Source organism: Tasmannia lanceolata, unplaced genomic scaffold, assembly GCF_043159265.1.
Source record: "Tasmannia lanceolata isolate RefF3 unplaced genomic scaffold, GAP_Taslan_0.1 ptg000037l, whole genome shotgun sequence".
Lineage (NCBI taxonomy): Eukaryota > Viridiplantae > Streptophyta > Magnoliopsida > Canellales > Winteraceae > Tasmannia > Tasmannia lanceolata.
Window position 1 is genome coordinate 28201720 of NW_027518714.1, and position 27818 is coordinate 28229537.

Consider the following 27818-nt stretch of genomic DNA (forward strand, 5'->3'; position numbering starts at 1 on the left):
GGTTTTGGGGTTGACAAAAACCTGAAATTTAGGTCTGGAATTTTGGATTTCAGTCAAATTTAAAACCTTGGTTTTAGCTTATAAAATCCATGTATTAGCTTATAAAATCCAGGTTTTAGGTTGTAAAATCCCTGAATTTAGAATTCTGGATAATAAAATCCCTGTATCCAATCGGCTCATCAGTGTAAGAACTTATGGAGGATTTCGAATTTCTCCATATCTTCAAGAGGGAGAGTGGTCGTTGGAGAATCACATAAAATAGATATGAACAGATGTACCGTCATCGAGTTAGTCTATAGACCATAAGTATTGTATACGTTACTTAGAGAGATTTGTACAAGGCATCATTCAAAGGCATATTCTACATTCAGTGTAAGAACTTATGGAAGGGGGTTTCGAATTTCTCCATATCTTCAAGAGGGAGAGTGACCATAGCATTCACCCCCTCACTGCCCTTACTATCAGGGTAGAGGATGACAATGTCTGCATTAGGGTTCATTAAAGGGCAACTATATATGGGCCTACCCCACGGATAGTCCACGTCAGCTAACCCTAACCTCCACCAAGAGGACACAAGGATGTCCCCACGTGGGAAACCCTTGTACAATTGGCCCCAGTCCATCACCGACTTGGCATACTCATCACTCATCCGAGCCGTCCCTTCCTGGATGGCCTCTACTAGATGAGAAAAGGGGCCCACCTCTAGCTCCCTACATGTCGTGGCTCCGTAACCCATTAGGACAGCATTTCCCGTATATGAGTGTGGAAGTGGGGGCCGCATTCTCGGCCTTAGATTAACTGCAAAGAGGACACTTGTCACTTTATCTGGGCAATCACGATTTGTCGCTAGGACCTTACATCGCCATATATGAGCCGTGACCACATTGAAGCTTGTAATGGCAAGCCCACATTTGCTCCCAATCTTTGCTTTCCCTTTGAGATTGGAAATGTCACCCTGGCTTAATTGGAAAACTTTGAATATGAGATTTTCTTTTTGGGTTTCTAGCATGCTAACTTGTGGTTCACCCTTGGGTGGACTTTCAAGATTTACAAGCTCTTGGTGGGAGAATGTGACATGTGGAGGAGATCTAGCCGCTAGAAGCTGCAGGTTATTGTACGGAGAAACAGCCAAGGGTTTTCCAGCAGCGAAGGAAGCGAGGCTTTTTAGGAACATGCTGAAGCTGATGCCGTCAAATGTTGTGTGATTGTTTGATACACCGATAGCGAATCCGCCACATTTGAATGAAATTACCTGAAAATTAACTAAAAAGAATCAAAGTTTGTTGAAGTATAAATGTTTAAATAGCGCCAACTCTAACAGCTTAAGCTTTTGGAGTAATTGGTTGTTTCACATGATACCAGAGCTATTGCCTCGCGGCAAGTCCTAACTTCAAAACCCAACAGTATTGCCAAACCAAAAAAATGAGAGGCCGAGAGCTACCTCATGTGGGTGACGTGGGGGAACTATAAATGTTTAAATAACACAAACTCTTACAGCTTAAGCTTTTGGAGTAATTCGTTGTTTCAAAAACTTAGTTGTGAATAAAACAAGTGGGGGAGTGATAAATCAGAAGCATGAGCTGGTCCCACATAATATGTGCTTAATCTGAGATATTCATCTGGAGACACTTACAAGAGAAGACATAACTTGAAGATCACTCTGATTTAACGTTTCTAGCCACTCGATCAGACCACTTGAATGTGAACGGTTACTTCTTGTTTTTTCTCCCTTCAAACGTAGATTTTGGAGTCCGTAGGTCGAATGGTTGGGACTTAAGAATGTCCCATCAGAGGGGTTCTCAGGTCATGCCTTCACCATGATGGGCCCCTTTGAATGAAGAATCATATCATGCTAACATCATGTGGCCGGGTTGGGCCCACCTCATACTTATTACATGATCCAACATCCTGATTTTAGCTTGAAAATCGATGCTAAAGCAAAAATATCGGATGGTGAAAGTTCACTGATCAAACGGTTAGGATCACTAAATTAAGTTGGATCCGGCCGGGCCAAACACAGACAAAATTTGGACCGATGTGTGTTTTTTGTCAAAAATGAGCGGGCTGGGTGCAAGACCCCCAGCCCGCCCAATTAAAGGGAAAATTCTTGGTCTGATTAGCTTGACAGGGATAGCCCAATCGTAAAATCAAAGCAATAAAATGGAATTATTATAAGAAGTCATTTTCGCACTTTTTGACCCAAAAAGAAATTTGGGTTGGTGTATTTTCGGATTAATAATTTGGGCGGTGCTCATTAAGTTATACACTCTCATCTCATAAACTACAGACCTAAAAAATGGAATGGAATATTTAGGGTTTAATGCGATATTAGTCTTAAAAAGTAGAAAAAGTTTCGAATTAACAAAAAAGGATAGGAAAAATATGTTCAATGAATAGAACGTGTTTAATAATTTTTATTTAAAAAAATAGGTTTATGTGTATAGATGTGTGCTGTGTATCTCTCTAGATATATAACACCAAAATCCTAATAGTATTATTTACTTCAACATAAAAATTATAACCTATACAATCAATATATATTGTTTTGTAGATAAAGATATAGGGTCGGTGAAAATAGGAGGAATAGGGTTAACACTGTATTGAACTTTTGCTTTATTTTGCTAGTAATAAAATATAACGGTGCAAAGTTGAAAAGTTTATTGAGATTTTATTGTAATTTTCAAAATTTTAGGATAATGACGTTTTGTATATGGGAAATGATATCAGCACTCCAATGTTTTGACATCAACGGTCTCCTTGGTCTCCTTGCTGGTCTTTTAGGATTTAATGGGCTTGTAAGAGCTTTTTGGAAACTGTAATAACCTGTTAACAGCCTTTTAAATAGTAAAAGACAAGCTAGTAGAGCGTGATATCAAAACATTAGAGTATTGATATCATTTCCTAGGATTTGCTAGGGTCCACCCCAAAAGCCATTTCGTGGCTGGTCTGTCGCATGTCAGACGACTCAGACCATTCACAAGCCAATTTCCCTTTGTATATATATATTTTTAACTTTTGCCTCGGGCCAGCCCTAACTCAACCAAACACAATCTGGTAAATCAGTTTAGATGGGTTGGCTTAGGGTTGAGGAATTTAACAGGAGGCTGGGTTAGGATTGAACCTCCTTGATCATTGACCCTTGATCTTTGACCCTATGCTCGGGTTGGGTCGGGTCAGGGGGTGTGTAATTCTAACTCGGGTGGGTTGGGTTGAACCCAATCTGAGTTGCACCCCTCGATAGTACGGACTAATTGGTTTTGCTGTTGATAGCTCTTTAGAAAAGGTTGTCTGTTACAATTCGGAAAAAAACAAACCCACCAACTATATATGAAGAGAGTCAAAGAAAATAACAAACGGGGTTCGTTATCACATACTATATATATGGGCATTCTAAACTTCAAGACTATCAATCCTAACACTCAAAAAACTTACTTGAAGATCCTAAGAGTGATTCAAACTTGTTTATGCCTCTCATCCTCTAAGATTAGGATTTGGATCAATAGGCTCAATTTGTACATCTTCCACAAAGTTGTAAACCCTTGTGAGGGATTTTTTTGTTTCCTTCTTTCTTATTCAAGAACTTGTATTTGACGAGTGTTCGGAGAAGCATAGCCCACTCTCCGTGGTGAAGATCGCCACCAAGGTTAAAGGCGGTTGGAATTGTAATCGGCATTGATCTTTGCCGAAGTTAAGAAGATCACATAGTGAAGTCATCAACGGGTTTGGTTGGTGGAGTGGAGTAGGCCTCGCATTTTGAGGACCGAACCACTTTAAATCTCGGGTGCACTCTCTCTTAAACTCTTGCTCTTTATTTGCATTGCACCTTTAGATTTAACTTATGTGCTTGAATTTCATTGTTGATCTCTTAATCTTCTAAATTAGGTTTGAGTTTTCAAAAGGTTAAAACTTGCTAGCAACCTAATAATTTTCACTCCTCATTATTGCCATTTCGGGACCACCCTTGGATTTTCACTTGGTATCAAAGCCTTGGCTCTTAAAAGATTTTCTTTTCTTAAAATCTTTGGTAAATTTTTCTTTAAATTTCAACAAGGGAAAGATCATAAGATCTTTGGCAACTTTCTAATTGTGAAATGGCAGACAAAAATGGAACCGGACTTCCGGAGGGCCATTCCACAACTAGACCTCCCTTCTTTAATGGGTCCAACTATGGACATTGGAAGACAAGGATGCGCATCTATCTTCTTTCGATAGATGTGGAACTTTGGCATATTGTTGAAAATGGATACATTTTGCCTTCCACACCATTTGAAGAATGGAATACGGTAGAGAAAAGGCATGCAAATTTGAATTACAAAGCTATAAATTCTTTGTTTTGCGCCTTATCTACAGAGGAGTTTAATCGAGTTGCTCTTTTTGATTCCACTAAGATTATTTGGGATACACTTGCCGTTACCCATGAGGGAACATCTCAAGTCAAGGACTCCAAAATAAACTTGTTAAAGAGCAAATATGAAATGTTTAGAATGGATCAAAACGAAAGTATTTCCGATATGTATACCCGATTTTCTAAAATTTCTAATGAATTAGCAAATCTTGGTAAATCTTATCCTACTGATGAGCTTGTGAGTAAATTGCTTAGGTCACTTCCTCCTTATTGGGACCCAAAAGTCACAGCCATCCAAGAATCAAAGAATCTCAAGACGCTAACCATGGAGGAGCTTGTAGGATCTCTTATCACTCATGAGATGCTCCTCACTAGCCATCAAAAAGAGAAGAAGCTGAAAGAGAAAGAAAGAGAAAGTCGATCTCTAGCTCTAAAGGCCTCCAAGACGGACTCATCATCAAGTGATGCGGATAGCGATGAAGAAGAAGCTTTAAGGAAATTTAAAAGCTTATGGAGAAAGAAGCATAAAAAGGATAAAAAGAAGAAGAAAGAATAAAGTGAAGTTGAGGGAGCTATAAGATGTTACAATTGCAAGAAAATCGGACACAAAAGACCGGATTGCCCTCTTCTCAACTCATCCTCATCAAAGTACAAGGGTAAGAAGAAGGATTGGAAAAAGCATAAGGCTCTTGCCGCCGGATGGGATGGTACTAGCACATCGGGAAAGAGCTCAAGTGAAGGGGAAGAAAATAAAGATGACCTTTGCCTCATGGCACTCTCCCATGAAGTTGAGGTAAATTCTAACCCCTCTTGTTATTCATCAAGTAGTGATAGTGAAAAAATATCTTATGATGAATTGTGCTCAACCTTGCATTCTCAAATTTCAAAAAATAAAGTTCTTAAAAAATCTATTTCTAAATTAGAAAATGAACTTGATGTTTTGAAAAATGAATCATCTTTTTTCATATCAAAATCTCAAGTTCAAATTGAAAATTTTAAACTTGAGAATAAAACCCTTAAGGGTTGTTTGGATGAAAATTCTTGCCAACTTCAAAATGTGGCAAGCTCTTCCAAAACTTACGAAGATGAAACTAATAATTTTTTAAATCAATTAACCCATATTCATAATGAAAATGAAAGGTTAAGATTATGTCTCCATGGATTCCTAAATGGTGACAAAATTATTAACATAATCTTAAAGAAGGCTAGTCATAGACCTAATCATGCATTTTATGATAGGACTAGCTTATCCAACCCTCATGTTAGATGCCATTAATGTGGAATAAATGATCATTACCAATTCCAATGTGCATCTAAGATTAGGGATTGTGGTGGAACCAAGAAATCTTGGGTTCCCAAAGCCCCCATATGATCATCTTCATATGTGCTTAGATTAGGGGCTTTTGCTAAATTTTGAATATCTTTTTATGGTTAATTTAATACTCCCTCTTGTATTGAATTTGTTTTCCACATAGGGGGAGTTCTAGGTTTGTCTTTTTCTTTGAAAAAAGGGGAGTTTTTAATTGCATATTTCATCCCTTTGTTTCTCTTTTACCCCAATCTTTTTTATTGATGCCAAAGGGGGAGAGAATTCTAGTGTAAGAAAATAAATGTGCTTTTTATTGGAAAATCTCTTGTGCTTGTCATCATAAAAAAGGGGGAGATTGTAAGCCTAATGGTTTCCATCTTGGCATTCCCATCTTATTTTGATGATTCCAATACACAAGTGATTTATGATCACTAATGTGTTTGATTGTCTAAGTTGTAGATCACATTGGTGCTAAGACAAGATTGCTTAGATTGAGGCCCAAGAAGCTCGCATTGAACCGCTTATGAAGGCCAAAGACATCGGAGATCCAAGACAAATGAAGACTTGAAGAATCCATTGAAGATCAAAGTCATATTAGAATGTATAAGACCCAATCTTAGTTTTAGATCTTAAGAGGCATAAATTAGTAAATCTCACACACCCCTAAAAATGTATGTGTGATTGTCCTTGTGGTGGTCCAACACTTTGGAACCCTCATAACAATCCCAAGTTGGTGAAATATTGGAAGCCCAGAAACAAGAGTTGAAAATCTGCTGCTAGTAGGCTTCTCGGAACTCCGAGAAATGGTCCAGTAGAAATTTTCTAACTTCTGTTTGTATTCCCGGAACTCCGAGATTTTTTCTCAGAACTCCGAGAAATATTCTTGGAACTTCGAGAACACTATAACGGTCTGATTTATAGCCATTGGGAATTTTCGCAGGAATTACCACTATGCCCTTGAACGGTCATATTTTGGTTTTCCTATATATATGGGCATTCTAAGCTTCAAGACTATCAATCCTAACACTCAAAAAACTTACTTGAAGATCCTAAGAGTGATTCAAACTTGTTTATGCCTCTTATCCTCTAAGATTAGGATTTGGAACAATAGGCTCAATTTGTACATCTTCCACAAAGTTGTAAACCCTTGTGAGGGATTTTTTTTGTTTCCTTCTTTCTTATTCAAGAACTTGTATTGGGCGAGTGTTTGGAGAAGCGTAGCCCACTCTCCGTGGTGAAGATCGCCACCAAGGTTAAAGGCGGTTGGAATTGTAATCGGCATTGATCTTCGCCGAAGTTAAGAAGATCACATAGTGAAGCCATCAACGGGTTTGGTTGGTGGAGTGGAGTAGGCCTCGCGTTTTGAGGACCGAACCACTTTAAATCTCAGGTGCACTCTCTCTTAAACTCTTGCTCTTTATTTGCATTGCACCTTTAGATTTAACTTGTGTGCTTGAATTTCATTGTTGATATCTTAATCTTCTAAATTAGGTTAGAGTTTTCAAAAGGTTAAAACTTGCTAGCAACCTATTAAATTTTCACTCCTCATTGTTGCCATTTCGGGACCACCCTTGGATTTTCAGTTCTTCCAGATTGCTTGAAGCTTGACTTCCTGAAAGATCATGTTTTTCCAGTTATTCTCGACAAGAGATAACTTATCCACTTTTTTGAAATCTATCAAAGTCGGTAGATTTTTCAACCATTCAGCATGTTTTCTTTAATAAGGTAGGAAATTGCCAATGGCTCCGTGATTTGGAGTTTGGCATTTTCTTTTATCATTTTATAAATTTCTGTCAGTGGCTCCGTATTTTAGAGTTTGGTATTTTCTTTCATCATTTTGTAAATATTTTCGCCAATGGCTCCGTGATTTGGAGATTGGTCTTTTCTTTCACCATTTGAAAGGTTTAAAAATATTTTCGCCAATGGCTCCGTGATTTGGAGTTTGGTCCTTTTCTCTCACCATTTGAGACGGTTTCAAAAGGAAATCGTTAATGGCTCTGTGATTTAGAGTTTGGCAGTTTCTCTCATCATTTGAAAAGTTTTAAGAAGAAATTGTTAGTCGCTCCGTGTGTTTGGATTCTGATTATTTCTTCATCCATTTGAAAGATTTTAAAAGAGGTTTTAAGAGGAGATTGTTAGTCGCTCCGTGTGTTTGGGGTCTAATTATTTCTTTATCCATTTGAAAGATTTTAAAAGAGGTTTTAAGTGGAGATTGGTAGTCGCTCCGTGTGTTTGGGGTCCAATTATTTCTTCATCGATTTGAAAGATTTTGATGAAAGATTTTAAAAGAGGTTTTAAGAGGAAATTGTCAGTCGCTCCATGTGTTTGGAGTCTGGTTATTTCTTCATTCATTTGAAAGGTTTTTAAAATAAGGGAATTTCCGATGAAACAGCTCCGCAAATTTGGAGTCCGGACATTTATCAACTCATTTGAAAAGGATTTCTTCTTAAAGAAATTTTCGGTGAAACAGCTCCGCATGTTTGGAGTCTGGGCTTTTCTTTAATCATGAAGAGTTTTTAGAAGTAAGAAACTACCAGTGAAGAAGCTCCGAGTTTTGGAGTCTGGTCTTTTCTTCTTCACTCGTGACAATTAACAGTGAAATGCCAAGTAGTGGCCTGTTTAATCGTCACTCCGTAATGTACCGCTACCTAATGAGTTAGGAGTCAGGAATATCTGTGCGGATTTATATGGAACCATTTTCACAGGACCATACGAATCTAGGGTGATTCGCTACCTTGAAAGAGAGGAGTCATTGTTACCTGGATGACTAAACAGATGAATTTTCAGCAATGGTCTGTATAGTTATCGCCCCTTTTATTTTGATGCATGTTTTGACAATTAACCAAGTGATTTTTGGTCTGATTGTTGAGACTTACTCATCCATATAAATGAAATCTGTTTTCACAATTGACCAAGCGATTTTGGTCTGACTGTCAGCAAAAACTCTTATTAATCGATACAAGTAAATGTTTGAAGTATGATTTTATTTTTTTGAGTGTTTTGTCTTGTGTTTTACTTTGATAAAGTTTTGGTTTACAGTAAAAGAAAATGTGTGTTTTTTGGTCGTTAGTTTTCATTAAGGTCCTTGTTGACTAATATGGTTTGTCGAGTTCAGGTATTAGGGAGAGGCTACCTCATTTTAGATGTTGAGAGTCGGTGAGAGGCCATCCCCCAACGTTTGTGATGTTTGAGTTCTGTTACAAAGTCCTTTGTTGTTTTACCTTTGTGAATACAGTTTTAGAACCCAAAGACCCAAAAATCTGTTTTACTTTATTTTCGGGTCGGCCAAAATGTGTTGTTTGTTTAGCTTTGGCATTCGCGCGATAAACACGCTCTGCCAAAGAGGGGCATCTGTAGACACCCCATTTTGACCGAACCCTAAATGACTTGATGTGATTAAAAACCGTCCAAATTAATGATCTATTGTCCCAAATTTTAACCTAGGGTAGGTTAGGGTCCCAATTAGGTCCCGAAAAACTTTCGTGGAAATTCGTCACGGTTTGCCTTGCAAAGGAGCATAGTTCATGAGATAGTGTATATATAGTGTAGCAGAAGGGAGTGGTTTATCCGGCCGGGGTGGTGATCCGGTCGGCGTATTTTACAGTAGATAGGTGTTCCTGGGTAACTAAAGGGGCGTGAATTTATCTTTTAATTTTCCTAAAGTTTTTTTATGGACCACCCTATTTGAAACCAAATCAAGTCAAATATATACATAAGGGTCGTCTGGGTAACTTAAGGGGATAATTAATTAATCCAAATCACTATAAATTAGAGATCCAAGCCTCATTTTTGCTAGATCTAGGTTTCTTCTAACCCTAGATGAGAAAAAGCATTTTTCTTCTCAAATTTTTTTCCTTTTCTTCTTCCAGCGAAACCCAAACCCAAGCTTGTTATTCATCTTCTCTGGTCAAATACAGGTTAATTTTCCGGCCAGATCTTAAGCTCTGATCGGTCCTTGGCTATGGTCTTTCTCTAATCTTTGTTGCCATTACTCCATTCTTTTACACTTTCAAACCCTAGCAGAGAACATTTGGAAAAAAAAAACTTATATCCTTTTTCTTTTCTCAACGAAACCCTAACTCAAGCTTTACATTTTCCGATTAAACATCATCTTCTCCTGCCATTCTCCTGCCCAAACTCCGGCGAACCTTTATCCTTCTGTGATTGACCCTGTTTCATACAGATCCAACTTTGTGGGCTATGGATCCAAACTAGAACTCTAAAACCTGAACCAGAAATTAAAGCCTTAAATCCTAAATTTAGGCTTCTAGCTTTTAGATCTAAGTGGAAAAAACTTTAGATCTGTTCTCTCTTTTGAAGATCTTGAATAGTGTTTTTTCTATTTGATTCGGAAAGGAAATCAGAAGTTTAGAATATGTTTGTTAGGGTTGCAATATTAACACTCTCGAAGGAAAAGCATCAAGTAATTTGGTTTATTGAGGCTGAAGTCAGAGGTTGATCTTACAACAAGATCAGTGCAAGTCAAGAAAAATTCAGCTTAATTTTAATCCGATGGAATTATTTCAGATCCAGTAGACTTTCATCAAATCCAGTAAGTTTCTTTTGAATTGGATGTAGATTTGGCAATTTTTGAAGGTATCTGTTTATAAGTTTTGCTGATTTTTCTCATGTTGTTGGTTTAAATTTAAAACCTTTGATTTTAAGCTAATAACCCTAAGAATTTTTGATCTGCCATTTCTTAAACTTAGACTAGGTTTAAAAGCTTGAGGATTGCTTTATTCTGCTAAGATTCAGAGTTATTATCTTAGATCCTTGAATTATTTCATCTTAGATCAAGTTTCTTGTGGAAATTCACTGTTCTTGTCTATTTTGAAGAATTAACATATATTTCTTTATTTTATTGAGTCTTTAGTCATTTGTCTTCTTCATTCTGATTATTATATATCTAAACATGTATATAGAAGATTTGAGTAGCGTAATGATCCTCATATTATGTTATATTTCATTTTTATTTTGTTTGAATGTTGAGCTGTAGTTTGATATATTTGTATGAGATGATTGTTTTAAGATCGAGTGTTTACATTAGAAGATAAAGACTAGTATTTTTTTTTTAATTTTCGTTTTGATATGAATATCGGTGTTGAAACCTGAGATTTATGCATAGTGTTCATTCCAGTTCCCATTTTTTTTAGCCTTGATATGTGTTGTGACATAAGGCCTGCATTATGTATTTAGATGTGTTTTAAATGAACCTGTTGGAATCATCAAGACCTGATTATGATTATATATATATATATCGAAGAGCTTACACTGTCATTATCTATGTAGGTTTTATTTGGATAGTTTAACTTCATGTCACTTAGTTAATCTTTGAGAGTCCTTGAATGCATTTTTTTTTGTAGTTTGCTTGGGTTTTAAGATGAATAGTAAATAGACATGAAAGAAGGAAATAGCCAAAGGAATTGGCGTGTTATCTTTGAATGATTGTTTTGAAATACAATTGGAAAATTCTAATTTTGATTGACTGATTACAACCCTTGGATCATTTTCATGTATTTCCTTCACTATTAATGTCAGCACATTCATTTTTTTTAACCATCACCTTGATAAAGACAGCCCTTTCATGACTTCGTTGTTGTAGTCATCTCTTTGATAATGATAGCCTTCTTATGATCTTGTTTTGGCAGACATCATACCCTTTGAATATGTGCAGTCCTCACTCTACTTTAGTATTTGGAGCACTCTCTCACTTTGAATATGTACAGTCCACATTTTACTTTGGCATTTGGAGCACTCTTTCACCTTGAATATGATGATAGATAATTGAACTTTCATTATATAGCAACTCTACTTTCACTTTTTTTATCACCCGAACCCTCATTATTATTAGTTCAGGTAATGTTTTATCCCTTTTCTGGTGTGTTATATGGGTGTTAATATGCTTTGAAAATGATATGAAATTGGATGTTGCATTTCAAATATATATATATAGAGAGAGAGAGAGAAAACGGTTCCTACACATATGTGTAGATAAGTTATCTACACACTAGCTTAAAATACAGTGGGGGCCACATTATTTGGGTGATCCAAACCATTCATTTTTAAGGCCCTCACATAGATAGGGTGTTCACAAAAAATCAGATCCATAGGATCATCCTAACCATTTGAACTGTGGAGGCAAAAAATGGTCTAATTTGTGAAGGTTTAAAGACATCCATTTTACCTCCACAAATCGTAGGATTGGGATGATCCTATGGATCTGATTTTTTGTAGACACCCTATCTATGTGAGGGCCTTCAAAATGGATGGCTTGGATCACCCAAACAATGTGGGCCCCCACTGTATTTTAAGCTAGTGTGTAGAGAACTCTCTACACATATGTGTAGGAACCGTTTTCTCATATATATATATATATATATATATATATATTAAGTAATGTCCGACTAGTAGTGTTTGGAATGGTTAGGTCGAAAAGGTCTCAGAAGACTCTTTTGTTCATATGATAATTTCTGAATGTCCCAATTTTGGATGTGTCTCCAAGTACAATAAGGGAATGAACTGATCTTATCTTTGTATTTGTTAAAGGCTATCATGATTTCAAGCAGGTTTCCGAAAATCAATAGTTTTTTTTTTTATTTGCGTGCATTATACTCTGCATGTTTAGTTTTTGAAATTCCAAGGGTGGTCCCGAGTACGGCAACTTATGAGGAGTGAGAAATGAGGTTGCTATCAAGTTTTAACTCTTTTGAAAACTCAAACCCAATTTTGGAAATTAAGAGATCAACAATAAATAAAGTTCAAGCACACAAGTTAAATCTAAAGTGCAAATGCAAAATAAAGAGCAAGAGTAAGAGAGATTGCACCCGAGATTTTAAAGTGGTTCGGTCCTCCAAACGTGAGGCCTACTCCACTCCACCAACCAAACCCGTTGATGGCTTCACTATGTGATCTTCTTAACTTCGGCGAAGATCAGTGCCGATTACAAATTCCGATTACCTTTAACCGTGGTGGCAATCTTCACCATGGAGAGTGGGCTATGCTTCTCCGAACACTCGCCCGATACAAGTTCTTAACTAAGAAAGAAAGAACAAAAAATCCCTCACAAGGGTTTACAAATTGTAGAAGATGTACAAATTGAGCCTATAGATCCAAATCCTAATCTTAGAGGATGAGAGGCATAATCAAGTTTGATTCACTCTTTGGATGTTCAAATGAAGTTTTAGAGTGTTAGGATTGATGGTCTTGAAGTTTAGAATGCCCATATATATAGGAAAACCAAAATATGACCGTTCAGTGGCATTGTGGTAATTCCTGCGAAAATTCCCAACGGCTATTTTTCCGACCGTTATAGTGTTCTCGGAGTTCCGAGAAAAAATCTTGGAGTTCCGGGAATACACACAGAAGTTGGAAAAAGTCTACTGGACCATTTCTTGGAGTTCCGAGAATTTCTCTCGGAGTTCCGAGAATTTCTCTCGGAGTTCCGAGAAGCCTATTTCATTCAGATTTTCATTTCTTATTTTTAGGCTTCCAACTTAACACCAAGTTGGGATTGCTATGAGGGTTCCAAGGTATTGGAACTCCACAAAGACAATCACTTATATATTTAGGGTGTGTTTTTATTTACTTAATTATGCCTTTCAAAATCCTAAACTAGGATTGGATCTTAATACAATCTAATATAACTTGATCTACAATGGATTCTTCAAGTCTTCATTTGTCTTGGACTTCGATGTCTTTGGCCTTCATGATGTGGTCCAATGAGATCTTCTTGGCCTCAATCCAAGCAATGTTGTCTTAGCACCAATGTGATCTACAACTTAGACAATCAAACACATTAGTGATCATAAATCACTTGTGTATTGGAATCATCAAAATAAGATGGGAATGCCAAGGTGGAAACCATTGGGCTTACAATCTCCCCCTTTTTGATGATGACAAGCACAAGAGATTTTCCAATTAAAAGCATACATATTTTCCTTACACTAGAATTCTCTCCCCCTTTGGCATCAATAAAAAAGATTGGGGTAAAAGAGCAACAAAGGGATGAAATATTCAATTTAAAGCTCCCCTTTTTAAAGGAAAAAGACAAACCTAGAACTCCCCCTATTTAGAATTTTTATTCAACATAAGAGGGGATATTTTAATTATCCATAGAAAGATATTCAATTTTAGAACAAGCCCCGAATCTAAGCACATATGATGAAAATCATATGGGGGCTTTGGGAACCCAAGATTTCTTGGTTCCAACACTATCCCTAATCTTAGATGCACATTGGAATTGGTAATGACCATTTATTCCACAATAATGGCATCTAACATGAGGGTTAGATACGCTAGTCCTATTATATGCATGTTTAGGTCTTTGACTAGTCTTCTTTAAGATTATGTCAATAATTTTGTCACCATTTAGGAATCTATGGAGACAGAATCTTAACCTTCATTTTCATTATGAAGATGGGTTATTTGATTTAGAAAATCATTAAATTCATCTTCATAAGATTTGGAAGAGCTTGCCACATCTTGGAGTTTTGCAATTTTGCAAGTTTTCTCATCCAAACAACCCTTAAGGGTTTCAATCTCAAGTTATGGAAGAGGAAGATTCATTTTTCAAAAAGTCAAGTTCATTTTCTAATTTTGAAATAGATTTTTTAAGAACTTTATTTTTTGAAATTTGACAATGCAAGGTATTGCACAATTCATCATAAGATATTTTTTCACTATCACTACTTGATGAATTATAAGAGGGGTTTGAATTTACCTCATCTTCATGGGTGAGTGCCATGAAGCAAAGATCATCCTTTTTATTTTCTTCCCCTTCGCTTGAGCTTTTGCCCGAGGTGCTCAAAGCATTCCAACCGGCGGCAAGAGCCTTGTGCTTCTTCCATTTCTTCTTTCCCTTGTATTTTGAGGAAGATGACTTCAGAAGTGGACAATCCGGTCTTTTGTGTCCAATCTTCTTGCAATTGAAGCATCTTAAGGCTCCCTCAACATCACTTTCTTCTTTCTTCTTCTTTTTATCCTTTTTATGCTTCTTTCTCCATAAGCTTTTAAATTTTCTTAAAGCTTCTTCTTCATCGCTATCCGCCTCCCTAGAGGATGATGAGTTCGCTTTGGAGGCTTTTAGAGCTAGAGATCGACTCTCTTTTTCTTTCTCTTTCGGCTTCTTCTCCTCTTGTCGGCTAGTGAGGAGCATCTCATGGGTGATGAGAGATCCTACAAGCTCCTCCATGGTTAGCGTCTTGAGATTCTTTGATTCTTGTATGACGGTTACCTTTGGATCCTAATATGGAGGAAGAGACCTAAGCAACTTACTCACAAGCTCATCAGTAGGATAAGATTTACCAAGATTTGCTAGTTTATTAGAAATTTTAGAAAAATGGGTATACATTTCGGAAATGCTTTCGTTTTGATCCATTCTAAACATTTCATATTTGCTCTTTAACAAGTTTATTTTGGAATCCTTAACTTGAGAAGTTCCCTCATGGGTAAGGGCAAGTGTATCCCAAATAACCTTGGCGGAATCAAAAAGAGCAACTCGATTAAACTCCTCTGTAGATAGGGCGCAAAACAAAGAATTTATGGCTTTGTAATTTAAATTTTCATGCCTTTTTTCTACAACATTCCATTCTTCAAATGGTTTGGAAGGCAACATGTATCTATTTTCAACAATGTGCCAAAGTTCCACCTCTATCGAAAGAAGATAGATGCGCATCCTTGTCTTCCAATGTCCATAGTTGGACCCATTAAAGAAAGGAGGTCTAGTTGTGGAATAGCCCTCCGGAAGTCCGGTTCCATTTCCATCCGCCATTTCACAATTAGAAAGTTGCCAAAGATCTTATGATCTTTCCCTTGTTTGAAATTTTTAAAGAAAAATTTACCAAAGATTTATAGAAAATAAAATCTTTTAAGAGCCTTTGCTCTGATAACAAGTGAAATTCCAAGGGTGGTCCCGAGTACAGCAACTTATGAGGAGTGAGAAATTAGGTTGCTAACAAGTTTTAACTCTTTTGAAAACTCAAATCCAATTTTGGAAATTAAGAGATCAACAATAAAGTTCAAGCACACAAGTTAAATCTAAAGTGCAAATGCAAACTAAAGAGCAAGAGTAAGAGAGATTGCACCCGAGATTTTAAAGTTGTTCGGTCCTCCAAACGTGAGGCCTACTCCACTCCACCAACCAAACCCGTTGATGGCTTCACTATGTGATCTTCTTAACTTCGGCGAAGATCGGTGCCGATTACAAATTCCGATTACCTTTAACCTTGGTGGCAATCTTCACCACGGAGAGTGGGCTACGCTTCTCCGAACACTCCCCCGATACAAGTTCTTGACTAAGAAAGAAAGAACAAAAAATCCCTCACAAGGGTTTACAAATTGTAGAAGATGTACAAATTGAGCCTATAGATCCAAATCCTAATCTTAGAGGATAAGAGGTATAATCAAGTTTGATTCACTCTTTGGATGTTCAAATGAAGTTTTAGAGTGTTAGGATTGATGGTCTTGAAGTTTAGAATGCCCATATATATAGGAAAACCAAAATATGACCGTTCAGTGGTATTGTGGTAATTCCTGCAAAAATTCCCAACGGCTATTTTTCCGACCGTTATAGTGTTCTCGGAGTTCCGAGAAAAAATCTCGGACTTTCGGGAATACACACAGAAGTTGGAAAAAGTCTACTGGACCATTTCTCGGAGTTCCGAGAATTTCTCTCGGAGTTCCGAAAAGCCTATTTCATTCAGATTTTCATTTCTTGTTTTTAGGCTTCCAACTTAACACCAAGTTGGGATTGCTATGAGGGTTCCAAGGTATTGGAACTCCACAAAGACAATCACTTATATATTTAGGGTGTGTGTTTATTTACTTAATTATGCCTTTCAAAATCCTAAACTAGGATTGGATCTTAATACAATCTAATATAACTTGATCTTCAATGGATTCTTCAAGTCTTCATTTGTCTTGGACTTCGATGTCTTTGGCCTTCATGATGTGGTCCAATGAGATCTTCTTGGCCTCAATCCAAGCAATGTTGTCTTAGTACCAATGTGATCTACAACTTAGACAATCAAACATATTAGTGATCATAAATCACTTGTGTATTGAAATCATCAAAATAAGATGAGAATGCCAAGGTGGAAACCATTGGGCTTACAATTTTTTTTTTCGATGGGAATGTTTTGGGGACTTAATATTTAGCCTGGAGTTAAAGGGATATATTTGGAAGGTAAAGAGTTACAATTTATATACTTGTTTCAGTTTTGCCTCAATCAGGAGTTTGGTCAATAATACTCTTCTTCTAGTTCTTCAACGTATGCATAGCCTTGTCAACTAGTAGGAAGTCACTTTAAGTACTTAAATTTTAACGAATGCATAAGGCAGTAGATTGATGTCCTGATCTTTTGATGTCTATTTCACTTAAAAGAAAAAATAATAATTTGTGTTTTGTTTCTTGAATGAAATCAGAACTAATGTTTTGGTGGGGGGTAATGATTAAAATGATAGAGATGAATCTTTGTTTCCAATTTTTCTTGTCAATGGGCTGCATTTTCTTGAGATTTGTACTACATGACTATATTCTCCATCTGTCATTTACACTTTTTAAGGTTTGAACAGAGATAGTATCTATCATATGACTAAATTTCCACATAGTCATTTGATGACATCTTGTTATATTTCAATCCCTGGGACTAATTTTGATTTTTGACATATCAGCTCGTTTCTGTATTTAGTCTAGTGTTTCAATGGGGAATGTGATATGGTACTGAAATATAAATTTTGGTCTAATCTCCACGATGTTGGAAGTTTAAGTCCAGTTACATAGTCTTGCCATTGCAGGTTTAAGTTAGATGTTCTTCTATGTAGATGAATGTTCTCAAACCATTGAAGAGGCAAATTTGCCTCCCTGATTTTTATTTCTTCTTCAGTGTTGATTTCCTCCTCGTCATTACAATTTGAGATTGAATTTAGAACTTTGTATAGGCTTCCCTCTTGTCTCATTTTTGTGTACATATGAAATGGCAATATACATGTTTTGGTTCACATGAATTTGAAGCCATACACATCTCTCTTAGTAATATGTTTATGTGCATGCAAACTTTTGGTATAGAACTATTGATTTTCTAAGTAGTTGCTACTTGAGAAAAACAATTTTAATACTTCAACTGCTCATTTGGACCTAGTTCATCATCATGGTGTTATCTAATGATATGGATCGAGATAGGTTTGTAGCAATTATTGACGTAGGGTAGTGAATACAACAATACACTGATATACTAACGTTAGCAACCTATCATTGCAAGGGCGATGAAAGCGTTAGCCCAAGCCCATCATTTAGGGGACTTGCTAAGTCCAAATAGCATTTTCCCCTTTATTTAGGTGATTGTCTTAATCTTTTAAATATATGTTTATGTTAGATAGTAGTTACTTCCATCGCAAGGGCAATGAAGGCGTTAGCCCAAGCCCATCTTTGGGTGACTTGCTCGGTCATAGTAGCACTCCCCTCTGTTATTTAGTAGGCTAGCCTAGCTTTTTATATACTTTTAGACATTAGTTTTTCCGTCATTGCAAGGGCGATGAATGAGTCATCCCAAGCTCATCCATAGGGGATTACCCAAGTCTTACATGTAGTTGCACCCCCTCTTTGGTGTTACTTGTTAGGAATTTGTCTTTTAGTTAGAGAGTTTATCTTTTCATTTAGTTGTTTTCACTTTTTCTTTAGAGACTAACTCAGTCTTGTTAGAGCCTGCCTATTTGGGATCTAGCTTTCATAGTGGAGAGACTAGTTTACTTGTTTGTGTGCCCTTGCCATTTTTGAGACACATGTTTGCTTTTTTTTTAGGATTTTCCTTTTAGCCCTAGGGATTTTACCTTATGGTGTTTGCACTCTTCAGTGATTTGGATTGCAGAGTGTGTTTTCTTATTTGTTTCCTTTGGCTAAAAGGGTGTATCATTTAAAATTCAAAACATCAGAAATTTGAAATCTAAAAATATTTGAAACATCAAAACTTCAAAACATTTGAAAAAGTTTAAAAGATTTTAAGAGCGTACTAGGAAGTTTGTTTCCGAACTACGGTGGCTTGATCTTCTTTTACGAGGTATGTAGTTCAGCTAGAGATCTTTGTCCCAAGTCCAACCAAGCTTTTAAAAATAACATTTTAAATCTTTTTGAATAAATAACTTTAAAACTTTATTTTTGAAAAGCTCTTCCTCTAGAGTTAAGAGTTTGTCCTAGATAAAGAGTTCTAGAGTTAGGGGTTTCTCCTTGATTTGTTGTGTATTTGTGTTAGAATTAGGAGTTTGTCCTAGCTAGGAACTCCTCCGTCCGGTCAGATGGCGATTCACATCGCAGAGTGATGACTAGGTCTAGGATGCGTTAGTGATCCCATTATTTTCCTTATGACACATAGCCTAATTACACATAGGTTGTAGGAACTACCTACATTAGCTTAGGGCTAACCTGCATTTAGTTAGGGCATATAGCGTGTCCTAAAATCCGCAATCCACTGGAATTTAAATAATCGCACAAGAAGCTTTAATAACTAGTCCGGTCTTTTAGGTCGTGTCTAGGATATAGGTCTAGATGTCTTAGGCATCATAGTTTAGAACAGGTGCGAAAAACTACGTTGCTTTGATTCTCGTGGAGGCGATGATACGTAGGCAGCTTTGGATGAATACCCGACCATGCAAAGAATCTGGCGAAATCGTTTAGAGTTTAGGATTTGTGGTTTTGTGTCATGTGTGGTATCAAGTTATATTGCATGTTTTGTTGTGTTTTCTTACTTTCCTGTACAGACCTTATACTTTTAGTTGTAGCATGCATGTGTTTGCCCACCAGAACTTAGACACACATTAGGCATGTCACTCATAACCTAGCTATAATTAGGTGACACTTCTTCCATTATTTTGTACATGCTGATTATTTCATCCTCGAGTCATGCATGATTAGGTAAACATCTTCTTGGGGATATTTCATTTCTCATTTCGCATGATTTTGCCCAAAATTCTTTGGAGTTATTGAAAATGGCATAAGAGATCAAGTGCTTGCACTCGGAAGAATTGGGGGTGCTCTTCGGACCTTCTCCATTCGTAATCAGGCACGAGCCCATATATATTTCTGTTTTCCATGGTATACATATCATATTTATTTTTTGGGTTCCAGGGCCTATCCATGGATGGCGACTCTGAGTTTGTTTTATGTACGTTTTGGTTTGGAGATTTATCATTGGATCAAGAGGTATCTCTATCTCATTTATCGCCACTCGTGTTAAGCTATGAGGGTGGCATCTGTTTCGAGAGTTCCTTGGTAGAGCTCTCCTTCATACGTGGATGAGCCAGAGGCCGCTTGGGGCTCGTCCCCCACTTCTCTCTCGAATCGGGGTCCACAGTTACCACTGTTGTTTTCTTCTATTACAGCCATAAAACCTTGTTTTCTACCTCATTCCTCTACAAACCTTAGATCTAGATTAGATCAACCTTCTTCTTCTTTGAGAAGCCCAAGTTCAAACTCTTAAACTGTAGATCCAGGCCATCTATTATCTCTAACTCAGATTTAAACCACAATCTTCTCTACGATTACCTTGTATTGTTTCTTCATCAACATTTCATCTGTTCTACAGTTTCTCCTTAATGCTGGTTGCTAATCATCAGTCAAATCCTCATTTCCTTTCCACAATATTTTAGATCTGAGATTAAGTGAAAATAATTAGAGAAGATCAATAGAGAGCTTAGATTTGAATTTGAGATCTTTAATTTCCAGTGATCTAGTTCAAATTAGCAAAGAGAGGGCTACGAGCTTGAATTTTAAGCTCATTGACTACAAAGTTGTTGGATCGCATTGCTTAAGTGGTTGAATTTTCCAGCTTTGACAAAGATAAAGTGATCAAAGGTAACATTTCTCTTTTTATGGTTATTTTTAATAAGAAATACTTGTGTCTTGGTTTGGTTGCATTAATCAATTTGATTAATGATGAGATTCCTTTATTGATTTGAAATGAATTAGATCTATTATATGTTGTCTTGCATTCGTGTGATTATTTATAGGATTAAACATATAATGATGAAATTTTGGGTTGTTTATTGAACAGAATTTTAGTTGAATAGCACAACTCTAAGTTCAATTGCATCTTTAAAACGAGTAATTCCGAATTTTAAATTCTCTATCCACTTATATGAATGTTGTTAATGCTTATTCATTTCTTTTATGTACGTTTTCAACTTTGCATAATGTAAGGAGGCTACTGTTTTGATTGATTAACGAGTAACTTTGTGTAGGTAAAATGATCTAATTGCAAATTAAGGATCTGAATTTTTGTGAAAGGTTTTCTTTAGAATTCTTAGTAAATAACTACACATTCAAATTCAATTTGTTTTGGAAGATTTTGAATGAAATATGTTTAAAGCTACTTATGATGTAATCTTTCTTTATTTGTGTCTAGTGTAAGTGAGATTTGTGGAAAATAAATTTTGTGTTTTCAATGTATCTGATGAAAATTTCAGAATTATTTCCTTGAGTAACCTAATTGATTGATGATGCTAAATTTTTTAACCTTGTAAAGTCTTTACAAAAAGTTTATGGTTAAAGGTAGTTTGTAGAGACATTCTGTCATATGTCAAGTACCTCACATGGACTATTTCGCATGTTATATAGTGTCATTTTCATGGCTCTCTTGCTCACATGATGGTCTAGTGATATTAAATGAAACAGAGTATGAGAGTTTGAATGGACTCTAAAATAAAGCACTTCTGTAGACACCCCATTTTGACCGGGCCCTAAAGTTCCCAAGGTTGGGTTGAAGTTCCGAAGTTGAGTGAAATTCTCGAAGAAGTGGTCTCCAAGCGAGGAGAGAGCCCAAATTTTTACTAGCTTTTTGTGTACATTTATAGGCGCAAATTCTCTGAGAAATTGTTAATGTTTCTAAGAGTACCCCTGCAAAATCTCGCAGGAATCGGATAAGAAATGGCAACTGATACTAGTTAAGTTTGAGTGATAATCAAAACTGGGTTGTGTTAGTATCATTCGTCGAAATGAAAGAGTAAAGGGGGCATGAATTATACAAATTTGGATGTGCAGATATCCCCCTCCTTTTACTAAAAAGATAGTGCTCAATGAGAAAGTATTCCCTTTTTTACAAGGGTAATTTTGTAATTTTGGTATGGCAATTGGTGTAAGCAATTTTTAATGGCCATTAGATCAAATTAGAGGGTTAGGAATCATGTCTTACAACTTTAATAAACCCTTGTATAAACTTGTTGATCCATTTTGGGTCAAGATCTTTCTCCAATCCTCACTTATGCATTTATCTTGAGTAAACCCTTTTGAGATTGGATTAAGCTTTACTTGTAATCTTCTTTTAGAGAATTTTTGTGTGAACTACAACTTGTAATAAAGCCTACAAAGAGGCTAAATCTTCCTCCTCTGGTAATAGAAGGAAATGAAGGGGGCCTTTGATGTGGGTTTGGACTGGAATTTGAAGAAGATGGGTTTGCAAAGAGCAGCGACTGAGTTGGGTTTTGAATTCAAAGGAAGAGGTTCAGGGATGTGTAAACGAGGTGAGGGTGGCGATTGAGGCCATGGAATGACAGGAGATTATGGCTGAAAATGAAGAAGCCCTCCAAAATATGAAAATGAAGAAGCCCCGCAAAATCTGATTTTCTAAAAATGAAGAAGCCCCCCAAAATCTGATTTTCTAAAAACGAAGAAGCTCCTTCTCTTCTTCTGATTTTCTGAAAATGAAGAAGCCCCCCAAAATCTGATATGAAAAAAGAGATGATGACTGTTGGTTTGGGTGACTGAATTTTGGATCGGAGGGAGTTGAGATGAATCTTGGGGTTTGAGTAGTGGAGGTAGTAAAGGGTATGGCTGAAATAGGGTTTGATAGTAGAAATGAAGATGGTGGATGTGAGGGTGAAAAGATAATAGTGGAAGAGATGATGGTAGTTAGGTTTTAAGGAAATGGTGGTGGTAGTTTGGGGAAGAAGAGAGGGTTCTAATGGAGGGAGGTGAAAGTGGTGGCAATAAGGGAGCTGGGAGGCAAAAATGGCGATGGCCTTCTTCTCCTCTCCCAAACCCTTCAAATCCTCTCTCTCTCTCTCTCTCTCTCTCTCTCTCTCTCCTCTTCTCTCTTTCTCGCCCCTCTCTCCCTATTGTTTTTTCTTTTACGAAAAAATGAGGCCCCTTAACCCTAATTTGATGGGTGTGCTATAAGGGAAATTTTAAATTCAGCCCCTTTCCTATTTACTTGGACAACCCCTCTTAGTGTATTTGACTACCCTTTTTACATTAACAGGGGGTGGCTTAGGGTATAGAATAGGGCAAAAATTCACTCCTCTCATCTCTATGCCTCCCCCATTAGCCATCGCCACCCCATCTTCTATCCCCATCTCTTTTGCCTCTCTACCATCTAGATCCGGCACCACCAATCTCAGCTATGCAGTCAAAAGTGCAAGATCTGAAAGCTATTGGAGCGGAACTTGATAATTTTCTTCATCGATCTTATCAGTACGAAGATCGGCTCTCCAGTCATCTTCTCCTTAGTAATTTCGCTACTCAGGTAACATCTCTAACCTCTCTTATATTACTGAAAATTTGCATAGTTATTTACCTTGTTTACTGGCATTAGGGTATTAATTCATGAATTTGATGTTAACTTGGCTCTTGAATGTAATCTGGTGTTAATTTTTGTTGAGGACGGATTATGAAGGTGTGTTTGCTCAATTGATGAAGGAAATCAGATGATTATTCTGCTCCATTTCGAGGGTATGAGTATCATTGTGGACCCCGATCCGAGAGAGGCGGCGGGGACGAGCCCCACACGCTAAGTCTCTAATGGATCATCCACGTGAATGGAGAGCTCTACCAAGGAACTCTCGAAAGAATGTGCCCCTCACAGCATGAGTGGCGATAAAAGGTGAGATACCTCTCGATTCGGGGACTAGCCCAGATTCGAGGCGTACCTTAAACAAAGAAGAGTCGTCATCCAAGGAAGTGGGCCAAGGATCCCATACTATGGTCTTTTGCAACGGATAACCAGAGATTATGAAAGAAAGGTTCGTGCCTGGTTACGAATTCGGAAGGTCTAAAGAGCACCTCATCCGCCCAAGTGCAAACACCTGGTCTCTTATGCCATTTACTTAATAATTTTGAAGAGTTTTGGGTGAAAGTCATATGAAATGAGAATGAATATCTCCGAGAAGACGTCTATCTAATCATGCATGTCTCGGAGATGAATAATAAGCACACACAAAAGAAATGAAATAAGTGTCACCTAGGGGTAGCTAGATTATGAGTGACAAGCCTAAAGAGCTAAGTTATGAGTGTCATACCTAATTGGTGTCTGAATTCTGGTGCGCAAACACATGCATGCTACAGCTAAAGGTATAGGATCTGTACATGAAAGTAAGAAAACACAGCAAAACACACAACATAATTCAATTCTATACATGACTGGACAAAATGAATCCTAAAACTCTAATGCATTGACTCGGACCAATATGGCCATCCATCCCAGCTGCTCTACGTATCCCGGCCTCGGGAAGAATCGGAGTCAACGTAGTTCGATGCCCTATTCTAAACTACTATGCCTAACCATCTAGAACCGCCATCCTAGACTCGATCCACTAGACTTGACTGATTTTTAAAGCTTTTTTGTACAATTGCTTAAGTTCATGTGAATTGTAATTTTTAGGACTTTCTATATGCCCTAACTAATGCAAGTTGATTAGCCTTAAGCTAATGCAGGTGGGCCCTATATCCTATGTGTAACTAGGCTTTGCAACCTAAGGAAAACCATGGGCTGACTATATGCTTCCTAGTCTAGCCATCGGTTCGACTGAATGTCTAACCGATCGACTTGAGGCCTCCTAACTCTAGGGACACTCACACGACAGGACACACCATATCAACAAATCAGGACAGACTCCTAACTCCAAAACACCCTAAATGTCTAGGACATAATCTTAACTCTAAAGGAAGATCTTTTTGAAAATGTTTTGAAGAGTTTTTTGTATTATTTTGAAAGTTTAAAATGTTTATTTTTAAAGGTTTGGCTGGACTTGGGATATGAATCCCAAGCTGCACTACATACCCCGTGAAAAGGGATCAAGCCAACGTAGTTCGGAACAGATTTCCTAACTACTCCTGATGACTCAAGATTTTTAAAATTTTTGATTTTTCAGATGTTTTTGAAATTTTTGACACAAGAGGACAAATTCCTATCATCATAAGGGTAGGAAAAACTCCTGAATATCCCACAAAGGTTGGACAGCATCCTATGCTTTGCGGGGGAAAATGATAGAATCACGACTCTGCAAGGGTTGGACAACATCCTATACCTTGCAGGAGCGGATAAAAATCACATGACTTGACAAGAGGTTGGATATAACCCTAACTCCTATGATGATAGGATTGACTCTCAAAAAAATGACTCTAAAAGAGGTGCTAATGAGACATGGCATGTCTCCTAGGGATGGACTCACTAATGAGACAAAGCTTGTCTCTAAAAGATAGAACATTCTCTGCATGAGACATAGCCTGTCTCCCTGAAGGTAAGATTTCTTACGAGACAAAGCATGTCTCTCTAAAAGGGTAAGCTCTGGATAACTCCTTCATTGCCCTTGCAATGAGAGGACAAATTATAAGGGTTTCTAAACACTGAGTACGTCTAAAATAAGAGGGGAGTGCAACTTGGACCGAGCAAGCCCCCTAAAGATGGGCTTGGGCTAGCGCCTTCATCGCCCTTTCATAATGAGAAAGAGCAAAGGTTCAAAGGGTGTCTAAAAAAAACTAAGAAACTTCTATCTAAAGAAGGAGAAAGAAAACAGGGGGTACTACCATGACAAGGTATGTCCCTCTACATATGGGCTTGGGCTAGCGCCTTCATCACCCCTACAGTGATAAGTAGGATCATGGCAACTAAGAGACCAAGTCGGTCTTTATCTGAGAGAAGATGTTCTATTTGAGACTTGGACAGTCTCCTATGGGCAGACTCACTAATGAGACAAGGCATGTCTCCGAAGGGTTTGACTTTTTCTACATGAGACATAGCCTGTCTCCCTAAATGGGTATGACTTTCTCTGCATGAGACATAGCCTGTCTCCCTAAAAGATATGACAAAAAAAGCAAAAGAGACAAAGCCTGTCTCCTCAAAAAGGGTGTGACTTTCTATGCGAGACATAGCTTGTCTCCTAAAAGGGTTTGATCTTTCTGTTGAGACATAGCTTGTCTTTCTAAAGGGTTGATAATCACTCAAACAAATGAGACACGGTCTGTCTCCTAAAATGGAGGGCTCTAGATAGGTCCTTCATTGCCCTTGCAATGATAGAAAGAAACCTAATGTCTAGGGGATACACATTTGAACATTTAGGGTGAGAATGACATAGCAGTTTTTTTACAAGCATACGAAGCAAGATGTATGATATAAGATAGTCTAAATTGTCCTTACAGTTCTCAAATGAATTTTACAGGACAAATAGAAGAAAAGGAACTACAAAATTTGATCATGTAGTTGGGACTACGAAATATAAACAGTTGGGACTCCATTCACAAACCAAATATTAAAGTGAAATGAATATCAAAAATCAAAGTGATGATGGGGCTGCCATTGATCATTTATTCTCAGAAATCAGAGAGTAGAGAAAGTTACACTTCCTTCATCTAATACTACATCATCTTCAAAAAATCCACATGTAAGACTAAGAGTCCACATATGAGAGGGAGTGTTAAATTATAAGAAATTAAATAGCACTAACTGAACAGCTCAAGCTCCATAATATTCTTAAAATGACAAAGATTCCTAGCCTAAACCTTTCAAACTTCACATCAATACAATCTGATTATGAAAAATTACTCATTTCAAGAGAATCCTATTTTTCGAAATCAATTTCATCACAGACATATCATCTCTTGAAATCACACTATAAATTTGAACATCATTCTAACAATTCCACTTGTACAAATCCCATAATCTCTTCAACTCACAATCACAGGCTATCAATTAGAGTTATATTTTAACTAACATTACACTACAGAATCAGATACTAAACCAATTCATAGAAACATAGAATCATAAAAAATTAGTTGAACTAACCTGTGCTAATTAGAACTGACCTTTTCCTTCATAGCTTTGTGGATCCTTGAAATTAGAAGCTTTGAGATAAAGATCACTTGACTTAAATGACAAATTGAAGGTTCTAGCTACTGATCAAGACAGAGTGTGGCCGAAGCATGGCCGGAGAAGATGATCGGCAAGTTAGGCAAAATGACTCCATAACAGATTCTAATGAAAATTTCAGATCGGAATTGTCGTCCTTCTCGCCGGAAGTCCGACGAATCTACGCAAAATCTCCGGATCTGAGATTCACCGATAATGATTTACAGAGGTAACTAATTCTGACACAACGATCGGAGAAGAATGCCAGAAATCCCTTCCTTTTCCTCTCTGTTCCTTCTTTACTCAAATTTTTTTTTTAACAAATGTTCTCTTGAAATTTCAAATCCAGAGGGAAAATGAGAGAAAGAAATCCTAGATTGAAGAACAAAAGTGACATTGACTAGTGAAGGATTCCCGGAATTAATGGTGCTGGCCGGAGTAGATGAGATTATGATTTCATGAAGAGAAAGCTATGAAGTTTAGGGTTTCAACAAAATTAGAGTTTTACAGAGAAGGATCTCTAGTCTAAATGAGAAATTAGGAATAAAATGAAGAGGACAAGTTGATCGGAGCCGGAGCTTTGCCGGAGGCTAGCCGGAGAAAATTAGAAGACAAGATTTAGGGTTTAGATCTAAGATTCTATGTAAAGAAAATAAGAAAAAAAAAGATATAGAAAGTGAAGCTTGAAGAAAGGAAATCTGACGGGTTTTTTATCGGAACTCCAATGAACTTGCCGATGAAGACGATCGGAAACAAGAAAAGGGGAAAATCTCTCGTCTCTCTCTCTCTCTCTCTCTCTCTCTCTCGAAATTCCTCTAATACCTCAGATCTGAGAGATCTTATAAAGATTTGCAAGAGATCTTAATGACAGGAACTCACCGGAGGATGCAGAGTCTTGCTGGAATTGGATCAGATCATCGTCTTTGGCCGGAATTCGGCATACGCTATCGGAGAAAAAGATCGGGGAAGAGAAGGTTTGATCGGAAATTACAAGGTTTGGGTTAGGGTTTTAGCTCTTCTCCATTTTCTCTCTGAGATTTTTCCCTTTTCTTTGCGAATT

At 37.2% G+C, this 27818-nt stretch overlaps 1 protein-coding gene across 2 annotated transcripts; it reads right to left on the bottom strand.

The window, feature by feature from the left end:
• Window positions 1-249: 249 nt before the first annotated feature.
• LOC143861073 (acyltransferase GLAUCE-like) lies at window positions 250-27818 on the bottom strand. Of its 2 annotated transcripts, none has more exons than XM_077371959.1 (2): window positions 26716-27818; window positions 250-1252 (listed from the first exon to the last, which is right to left on the bottom strand). In XM_077371959.1, the coding sequence occupies exons 1-2, from the start codon at window positions 26725-26727 to the stop codon at window positions 368-370; spliced, it is 897 nt and encodes a 298-aa protein (XP_077228074.1). In that variant the 5' UTR covers window positions 26728-27818; the 3' UTR covers window positions 250-367. The 2 variants fall into 2 exon arrangements, with proteins under 2 accessions (XP_077228074.1, XP_077228075.1); XM_077371960.1 differs by having other exon boundaries at window positions 26696-27818.